The 10,850-nt window shown below is 32.6% G+C and overlaps 1 protein-coding gene across 3 annotated transcripts; it reads right to left on the bottom strand.

Moving 5' to 3' along the window:
• Positions 1–4,114: 4,114 nt before the first annotated feature.
• LOC105258284 (macoilin-1) lies at positions 4,115–10,187 on the bottom strand. 3 transcript variants are annotated; one of them, XM_011269453.3, is made up of 12 exons: positions 9,584–10,187; positions 8,717–8,858; positions 8,498–8,624; positions 8,226–8,355; positions 8,003–8,069; positions 7,657–7,873; positions 7,296–7,554; positions 6,969–7,205; positions 6,569–6,745; positions 5,385–5,663; positions 5,091–5,284; positions 4,115–4,910 (listed from the first exon to the last, which is right to left on the bottom strand). In XM_011269453.3, the coding sequence occupies exons 1-12, from the start codon at positions 9,661–9,663 to the stop codon at positions 4,651–4,653; spliced, it is 2,169 nt and encodes a 722-aa protein (XP_011267755.1). In that variant the 5' UTR covers positions 9,664–10,187; the 3' UTR covers positions 4,115–4,650. The 3 variants fall into 3 exon arrangements, with proteins under 3 accessions (XP_011267755.1, XP_011267775.1, XP_011267764.1); XM_011269473.3 differs by having other exon boundaries at positions 6,569–6,727; positions 9,584–10,186; XM_011269462.3 differs by having other exon boundaries at positions 7,660–7,873; positions 9,584–10,185.
• Between the last annotated feature and the right edge of the window lie 663 nt (positions 10,188–10,850).

The following is a 10,850-nucleotide window of genomic DNA, read 5'->3' as shown; positions in this document are numbered from 1 at the left end:
AAATTTGTTCAACGAATCATTCCACATGTTTCTTTTTTTTAAATATTTTAATAAGGGCATTTGCGTGTGTATGGTCGCGAAGTATATAATGAGATCAATAGCGTGTTGTTGCAACTTAATTATGCTACATTCGTCTCGCTCGGCGATTACTTAACGCTATAAATAATAACAAAATAAGTACGCAGTTAAATGTTCTCGGAAGCGCATAAGACTTTACAATAACTAATGTGTAAAAAAACCATCTCCGCTTACTTTTACCATCTCCGATACTTTTTTTTTATTGGAATTGTGATTAGACTCGACGCCGAAAATTTGGTATAAAACGAAACAACTTTTTATTGTCCTCGCCGACTTAATAAATTATAAGTTATGTAAAATATCAAAGAACTTATAAATTATTCAGGAAATAGATATTACAAGAGTACTTGAATTTGTGCACATCTCATTTTTCTTTCTCTTTTTCTCTCTCTCTCTCTCTCACACATTCGAAAAAAACGCTAGATGAAATCTATAAAATAAAAAATTAAGTACTTGTACGTTATGCACATCTTCCTCTTATCGCGTGAAGTGAAATAATACGTTTGGAAATAGGAAACTTACCTACGGCGATCGATTAATTGTCTCATTATTAATTTATTATGGTAAGAGAACATTGTATAATAACTAAAATAATTATACATACATATATGCATGTATATACACGTAAATAACTGCACGTATGATCCGGCATGCACGCAATGTACGAGTATACACAAATAAATATGTAAAAAGCGAATGTATATTTACACGTGATATATATATTTATATGCGTGTGTGTATGTTTATATGCGCGCATCTGTTTGTTTTTCTTTGTGTCTGTGTATATGTATGCATATCACATAACTTAATGTGCACGATATTATCTCGTTTAATAATATTAATTGCTTAATAAGCCAGCCTTCTAATGGAATTGAATTCAAGATAAGTAAATTAGCCAAAAAGAAAAAAAATTATTACATATCCTTGGTCAGGTACATAAATTCACAATCGATATTTTTTTGACAATTAATAGTTTCCTTGACCTTTATTTTCTTGTTCTTTTTTGCTGACAAGCTTTTACTGTCGTTTTAATATCTATTTTTGTATTTGAACCTTATGTCAATGAAATCGGCAAATATCATACTCGTAACTTAAAAGTGACCTTGTATAGCAAAAATGACTATGCCACGCAAGTGCCCTAACAATTCTAACAATCACACCCATGCATTACCAAAGGCGGTATCAAAGTTACTTTTTCCGACAAATATTTACATATCTTCATCGTCTTCGCTATATTATCTGTGTATAAACAAATGTAAGCAAACGCAACTCTAATCAAAACTTATCAACGATTTATTTGCAAGATCAAAGATAAGTGTAATATCTTTTGACACTGGGACAACAATTCGGAAACAGAAATGCATACACACGGTTTCCCTTATTTTTCATAAACTAGCAACCATCGGAGTTTTTTAAATATTTCGTGTATCGAAAAGAGTATATAAATACATAATATATATATAATTATTAACGTATGTAACTTAGAAAACTTTTTCGTATAACTTTCTTAAAATAAATTTAGCACTGTTTCTTTAAAGATTAAAATTTAGAATTTAATAATACACATTATGCAGGAAAGCCTACAACATTCTTTATGTGGATCATCTGGGGAACAAAGACTCATAATTTATTATCCAATGAGAGTCCAAGAGATAAATTTAAATGAAATGAAGGAATTTTGTATCCTCTTTTCATAGAAGACCAAAACTTTGGAATATTCGATATCTTCTAATAAATATTTGTGCTCATAGAACTTCCTTCTTCGCTTGACTAGTTGGTCATGATCCACTACTAATGTCCATAAGTAAATTGTCATGACAATGCTTTGTATGTACAATTATGGAAGAGAGAGAATGATCTCGTAATAGTTAACAAGTGTTACACATTTCCAATGTAATGAAGCAAGTATTGGCTTTCTTAGGTAAAATAAAAAACAGATTTGTTAACATCTGTATTATATATAATTATTTAATCGATTTTACTTTTGACCATTATTAATCAGTTATTTGTAATGCCACACGCATTACATTCTCCTCAACAACTCTTCCAAACACTCTGTAGCCAATTAAAATTAAAATTATATAACAACTTTTTATCAATTTTTAAGATGAAAATATATTAAAAAAATCTGTATAGAAATCAAAATTATAACATACAACACCTCTTCACAGCGTAAATAATGAGCCAATAGATTAAACGCACACAATTCGCGCGAATATTTAAAAGAATTTGCACTTAATTATACGCCATGTGTAAATTATCATATTTTTATGAGTAGACAGATCATTTAAATATTATGTACCACATGTGTCTTCAATGGCATCATAATTTGTCAAAACCATATGTAACATTTTTTTACACACACATATATATATTAAGAATAATTAAAAGAAAAAAAAAAGAAAAAGAAGAAAAACGAAACTTTTCTATTCTTAAATTCGAAATTATATTAATGGACGTCATAAAAGCGAAAAAAAAAAAAACTTTACATCTAGTCACAATATAATTTCAACAACATTCAATGTCGCAAAATAGAGAATTAAATATTCTTATTTAAATAAAGTAATCGTACGAAGATAACTTTGCGCTCTCTACTTTTGTACTTATAATAAAATTATTATCTCAAATTCTTTCCCACTTTTTTTAAATATAATATGGCATTACGTCTCATATACCAGTATGATCATTATATGCCAAAATGTTTCAGTTAGATCAATTTTTTATCACATATTGTAATCTATACATTTTTAATCTCACGAAAATATAATGGCTAATTCATTCACCGTTTGAAAGCCAATACATAAAGATAATTATTTAACTAAAAATATATTCAAATTTAAAAGCACAAAAATGTGTGTACGTGTGTATGTGTATGTGAGAGAATATCATCGTACGGGCATATGATCATCTAAAACAATTTTAGCGTCGTGACATTTACTTTGATCCTTCTTGAATGTTATAACACTCATATTTTCCCTTATTGTTGTCAATAGTTCATTTCTGCATCTCAATTGTATAACGTAAAATGGCTTAACATGCCAATGATATTTAAATAAAGTTTTTAAAGGTGGACTAGCTTCAAATAGATGACTTGAATAAGAATACATCTTTGACAAATCATCATAGTTTAGGCATATGCTGCGAAGAGATCATAGTACAGATATTAATGTCTTCTTATCATGTTTTTGCTAATGAAATATTTATGCATGTTATCATTTCCATCCAATGATGAAAATTAATTAGAATTTCAACATCAGAATACATAAATAGATAATCATAAAATGTAATCTTATATCTTATAAGAAACATATATTATTATTTTAATCATATAATGATAGATGCATTTGACAAAATAGATTTTGTATGAAATATCCTATATAGGATGTAAAACACATATTTTACTTATAAATTAATGGAAGAATTCAGAATCAGGGCTAAATACAATTCCGATGTGATGGTATTCGTACATCCGAAAAATTTATGGAAATATTTGATTTTACATATTTATATTCAAATCTCGATATTCAAATTATCTAGATAAATCGAATTTTAATATTTTTAATATTTAAATCAAATTTATCCAAATCTGCATATTTATTTTTCGAACTATCTCTTAGTTAATTCCGAACTATCTATTAGTTAATTTAAAAAAAAGACTACTAGATTAGAATAGAAGACTAATACACAATATTATACTTGATTGCATACATAAATGTAATTAAAATAGAATTTATATTTTATCTTTTTTGCATTATTAACTTTATAGTTTTCTTTATAATAAATATATAAAAGTTTAATATAATATAACTTTTAATATATTATTTGGATTTTTATAACATAATTAGTATTTTATTTATTTTTTATAATTCAGATAGTTTGAATTAAAAGAAAATTTGCAAATTTTATGATTTTAATCTTAAATTAATAATCTTAAAATTTTGATCTTAAATTAATAATCTTAAAATTCGGGTAATTCGATATTATCCGATAATATAAATAGTTAGATTTGAGTATAATCAGAATAATAATATTAAAGAATTCAAATATTAAATTATCCGGATATTTATAGCCCTAGGGAATATATTGATTTTTAAAAGTATTAGGCATTATTGATTTTCATACGCGCGGAAATATTTTTATCATTCACTGGTATAAATTGTTATATATATCTGTAAAAGATCAACCCGCAGCATAAATGTTACAAATTAAGACTGTCACTGTACTTCCCTGACATTCTAGAAACCAATGTGTCGCGTCGTGTGATCATAAGTAATGTCAACGGTTTCACTTTTTCTTTGAAAGGATAAGATACTATACAAAACATGTTTCATAAAGTTTCTCATGGAAGACTTTCAGGTTTCTTTTACACATTGAAAATTTGTATATGATAAAAATACTATCTTTTTGAAGAAGACTATACAGGAAAGATCTGATATCCATAAATCCATATTTTTAGCCATATACTTTGAAAGAACTAAACGGTTAATATTTCCACGGAGAAACTTGAAACATCCTTTTGTAAGTTGATACATCCTACTATCGGGTTTTGATGAGAGAGAACAATTGCAGTTTTTAAGCTTCGGTCGACGCTACGAGGGAGCTTTTAGGCGTGTACGCTGTCGCATTCGGATCCAAATTTGACACGGTACACCCTGGACAGGGACTTTCGTTTGAACGTATTTTTGTTCCTACTCTCACTTCACTATTTAAACGTAGCTTGGACGTCGCACAGGTTGGCGCTGGACCAAATGTGTCTTGTGGCATCACAGCTAAATCTTGCGCTATTTTTGTTTTCAATATCTCGATTTCTTTCTCGTGAGATCTAATTAAGCCTGATTCAATGAAGAATAGTATGAGATATATATTGCCAGTAATAATACAATTTGCAATATAATATTGCACCATATTTTCCTTCATAAGTTATAATACGTTTCGTTTATTATATTTCGTAATTATGAAAATGTTAAGAAAAATTATACATACAAACACAAAATATAATGAATAAAACTTACTTTCTCGGATTTCCAATTGCCGTTTGGCTTCGCCGAGTGCTGAAAAAAGATCAAGTTTTATACGCGTCTCCGCGCTCAAGCTGTTTTCCAAATGCGCGTTTTTGTCCTGTAGCGCGTTGAGTGCAGCGAGTAAAATTTCGGACTCCCTGTGGTTTTCTTTGCAACGTGCTGTGTCTTTTTCCAATACATTACACCTGTATCAACGTGTGACACACATGTTAATTTTGAGATTATTTGTCTAACGTAACACACACGCATACACATAATTGAAATCTATGTAATATTTGTTTTTACCTTTCCTCCTTCGATTTGAGCTCACGGCGCAGATTTTTAAGATCTTGTTCCATTTGTGATCTTCGACTTTTACATGCATCAGTACATTCTTGCCTGATAAGTGGAGGCGGTGGCGGTGGAATTGCAGAACGTGCCTCCTCAGCAGCACGCCGTGCTCTCCGTTCGGAGATCAAAGATGCTTCACATGCAGTACGTTGTTTCCTCTCCTCTGCAATTCGCTTTTCCAACGATGACATCGCCTGTTTGTCCAATTGACGCGCCGTCACTAGACCATGCAATCTATAATGTGAAATTTTATGTTGTGAAAATTTATGTTTTAGGCTTTGTCCAATTTTATTCATAAATCAAAATAGGAACATATATGTTATATTTTAATTCAAATTACAATAGTTTACATATATTTGAAATTATATAAATGATATTTTATATACATATTGTATATTTGACTATATAAAATAAATATCGTGTATATAATTTTATAAACAGATTTATGAATATAAAGTTGTAATACATATTAAAAAATAATTCCCTAATATGATATATTTGAAGATTTATTATATGTGCGTGTTGCAAACTAAATTTAATTATTAAAATTAATTATTGAATCATAACATAAGATACAAATTACAGTTTTATATACCTTTTATGCAGTCTTCATACTTTTAATTGAAAACGCGGGTTGATTAAAGAAATTAATTTTCTGCATATTTACCAAATGGTAATCTTTGTCTGGATACTAATATGAATATAGAAAGTTAATTATTAATATTTTGTTCAAAAATTATGACAATAAAATAAACTTGATTAATTATATAATAAATGTTGCAAATTGGATTTTTAAAAGAATAAAAAAATTTGATTAATTTTTCTGCAAAAATTTTATAGATATTTTAGTATATAAAGATACATATACATGTATACACGCGATATCACAATTTTCCTGCAGATATTGTATATCTAAATCAAATATTCATTTTTTTTAAAAACACAGTATCAATTTTTAGTTTAATGAAATAACTGGAAATGAGAGAGATGGAAGAATTATCAACAAATTTATAATAAGTACTTTATATATTATCTCAAATTGCGAAATATAAAATTATGAAGACATTAACTAGGTAGATTCTTTAAAACTGTTTATATAAACTACAAAACTAATTTTCGCAATCGTTAAATTTACTTACTTGCTTTGCAGTTGATCGTTATCTTGTTGAAGTTGTTGAATATCGCCCTTAGCCTGCCGCTCTCCGCTAAGTAAGGTATTAATCTGTGATCGTAATTCTTGCTCCAACTGTCGACTTGATTGCAAGTCTGACTTCAAGCGTTTTATATCTGCCTCGAGCCTGCGACACACCAGTAACCTATTTCAATGACAAATTATGCTAAAGAAATTGATGAGAAGTCTATGCTAAGAGTATACAGTGATACAAGATTCGGTATCTAAATAGAGCAAGAAATACCAGATTTGTCATTAGAGTTTCGATCTGTGCCTTTGTGAAAACATGTAGATTATTAGCAGAATATTTTTGCAGCCCCTTATGATAATTGCATTTACAAGAAAGAGACGTTTCTTTTATGATGTACCTTTGATAATAATCGTCTTGTTGTTTTTGTTGCTCTGCCGTGATGTCACTTGTATTTTTAACCTGTCGAGTCTTACGTTCACGTTGGATATTGGTCGACGATGAATCTCGACTTTCCTTCACGTTATTCCATTTTCCCGTTACTGAACCGTTTGATTGCGATTTTATTGTAGTGTGTCCGCAACCCTTAATAGATTTGTCTTTTTCTACTTCATTTATGTCAAAATCATTTACAGATCTGTTTTAAAAGATTGTCAGTAAGAATCTAAAGTATGGAATTAAAATGTTAAAAAGAAAAATACATTCTTTGATATAAAACTGAACATACCCCACCCTCTCGATAAGCTGTATGTCACTATGTGGTACTGTATTTCCATTACTGTGTATAAATCTTTTATCACTCTTCTCTGATGGTGAATTATTTGATACATTATGTTTATTATGCTGCTCTTCCTGCTTTTCACTCTTGTCTAAAGATTTTCTATGAGTACCTTTGGTAGTAGCGCTCTGTGCTTGTGATGTGACTTGGCTACTATTATGTACCCCACCATTTTGTATGTTTGTTTCTATAGAACTGTTACTGCCCTCTGAAAGAATAAATACATATAAAGTGTTTGATCGCAATAAAACATGTTTATTTATTATTACTTATTCAAAGAGAAATATATATATTGATAATAAATACAAACTACCTCTGCTTTTTTCAGGGCTTGGATTATATTGTGGACTCAATTTATGTGTTTGAGTTTTAATGTGTTGTTCCAACGACGCAGTGACATGTTGCGTCTGTGACTGCACTTGCGGTTGGATTTGCTGCATCGACATAGCTTGTTGCTCTAGAGGCAGTGCTTGCTGCAGTAATTGCAGATAGAATTCGTTCTCTTTTGCCACATCTTTCTGTTTTCTCTGTGTAAAACACAAGAAGAAGAAATCAAGATCTATAAATTTTATATATAATGTATCATGCAGCACAATGCATTGCAAAGTACTTATTTGTAAAAGTGTAATAAATCAGAAATAAAATTAAGGACTAACCTGCCTCATTCTGTAGCCTACATAGCTCTTAAAACCAAAGCCCAATGTAACTACAGGATAGCCAATGCTGAAAATATGCATTAGAGAAAAATATATCGGATACAGATTGGTGATTGTCAACAGACTATACTACTATTTTCATAGATATGTATAAAGAGTAACATGCATTAATAAAGTATTAGATTCAATCATACATTATTGTAAAAACAAGAGGAAATAATACCAATGTGCTGCAAACGGCCGACAGAGATCTAGATGAAACGGCATATGACGTAAGTCACGCAACCGCACTGCTGCCTCTATATATAGAAATAGTAGCCACAGCATCACAGTCGGTAGACACACACCTTTATCTATACCATATCAAAATAATTAATTTTTTGTATTTATTATAAGTTGTAGAATATCTATTCTATCTTCTATATTTTAAATGTAAAACAGACTATATCGATATAAGAAAAGGTATAAATATTATACTCATTGTTTTTTACATACCTGTGTGCCAAACATATTGCACCCAAACATAAGTGCTGGCGGCAAAAAACAGCCAATGCACAGGGATGAAAAAAAAGCAAATCATGTCTGATGTAAGTGCAATACAAATAAAAAATACAGAGAAGGCCTGAAACAAAGAAAGAAATAAAACATAATTTACACAAGTACATAATGCTTTGCACGATTGTATTATTACATCTGTATAACATTGATGCCTACCAAGCCTTGATATTTAAAGGAATCGTAAACGCTTCGGAGGAGTAGCCAGAATGGCCACAAGAATTCAAAACGGAATTCCAAAATGAAGTCTGCCAAAATCACCATGGCCCATAGTAGAAGAAACTTTAGATAAAGCAAGGTACTGAAACAAATATAATTGTATATTTCATACAAATACAAATGACTCATCGGATTACAGTTTACAATAACAATAACAATTTTATATATTTGTATTATAGAATCGACATATAAGTATCTCTCTTTATTTTTGTTTACCATACACATAAGTATATCAGATTGTAGATGACAAGACGAGATAAATTGAGATAAACGATGTTATCGAAAACACAAGGGACTTACATAATACTACAAGAGAGCTCTTTTTGAATGTGAAAAAAAAGAGAGCGCGCTGGAAAGTCAATCGACTATCGCATCTGTTTTATTTTGTTATTGTGGCATTAGCTAGCCTCCTGTAAGTCATACACGCAGCACATGAACGCTGCGTGTGTACACGTAGGGGTAGAGAAACGTATGTAGGATGAAGAGTCGGAGAGAGAAAGAGGGAATTGATAAAAAAAAAAAAAAAAAAAAAAAACAGGAACGTATACAGAGGATGTTTGCGACTCGGAGGTAAATGTCAAGCGAGACGAGGCTGGTTGCGTCGTCCGCGCGACCGACTCTCGGCGTCGCGGGCGGCTGTCCGGCTCCGCAGGGGGAAAGGGGGGGGCCGCATGATCACGTCGCAGATCTTTGGTTATTTCGCATCCACGTCGAGGAGAAACGGTCATTCCTCTCGACGTAGATGTTGCACACGCATATGGCGGCGGGAGAGCGAGAAAGAGAGACGGGGAGAGAGAGAGGATTTACCTTCCGTAGATTCCCTCGGTGAGCTTGTTGCGTTTCAAGGGCCTCCGAAGCTTACCGCACTCGACATTTCTCCTCTTCATATTCCTCGACACTTTCACCACCAGCGAAGCGACGTTACTCGCGGCGCGCTACGGGAACGGAAAAAAATGAGCCGCGGCGGCGAATATACCCCTCGGCTGCGCGGGATACACACACTCGCGTGCGAAAAAACTCGGGCTCTCTCTCGCGCGCGCGACTTCTATCAGTCTCTTTTGTTGTCATTCGTCTGTGGGGGACAGATTCTCGAGGTCTCACGGCGGTTTACCAAGCAGCTGATTGGTCCATCGCGGGACATGGCGCTTAATCAGCGACGTGAAATCACCTGCCGATTACATTAATCGCGCGATGCCGCGCAGAATCGTCCGCGTCGCGAATATCGCAGCGTCGCGTCCCTACCGAGGAGCGCCGATCGTTCGCCACCGGCCGATCTTTCTTTCTTTCCTTCTTTCCTTCTTTATCTATCTCCCCCCTCCTTCTCTCTCTCTCTCGTTCTCTCTCTTCCTCGCGCCGTCGCGATTTTCCGCCGCGCGACGATTTCGGGGTCTCTCTACGAGCCTTTATCGATCGTAGATGGCTCCCGTCCGTGCTGCGGTCGGTCGGTCCATCGGCTCGTTTCACAGCGCTCCAACCTGGCAACACGCGTCCGTCCGTCCGTCCGTCCGTCTCTTTCTCTCTCTCTACTAAGCGAGGCCTCCTTCTGTAACCATCTATCGCAGCTGCGCGAAAACCGTTATGGAATAATCGCGCGTCGCCGAGGGTCGAATGTGATCGACAGGTGTTGTCGTTAAAGACGGGGACGGAAGAAAAAGAAAAGAAACAGTTGTGCTTTGTTTCCCCGTTTTATTATAGCTAATACGAAGTAGAAAAACACTTTACGGGCGCGTATTTAGCTTTCTGTCCAAAGCCGAATGTTTATCAAAGATGCTTGTTTTGAAAAGTCTGATTCTTTCATTGTATCGATGTATGAACTGTCAACTCAAGTTATACTGTTGTAAGAAACTTTATCAAGAAACATCCATCGGTAGAAAACTAAAAAATATCTTCCTAGTCATAAATTAAAATTGAAAAACATGAAAATAATGAAATAACTTTCGAAGTGTCATGTATGCATAAATGTTTAAAATGACGATGCTTGTAAATGTAATAATCAATTGTCTGTCTTACATTTTTTTACTAACAATTAAACAAATTAATACAAACGAAAAACAGAAGAAATTGAGCAAAGTTG

Source organism: Camponotus floridanus, unplaced genomic scaffold (genome assembly GCF_003227725.1).
Source record: "Camponotus floridanus strain SB8 unplaced genomic scaffold, Cflo_v7.5 scaffold5, whole genome shotgun sequence".
NCBI classification, from domain to species: Eukaryota; Metazoa; Arthropoda; class Insecta; order Hymenoptera; family Formicidae; genus Camponotus; species Camponotus floridanus.
The sequence above is the reverse complement of the archived record's forward strand: the minus strand, read 5'-3'. Positions and strand labels throughout refer to the sequence as shown.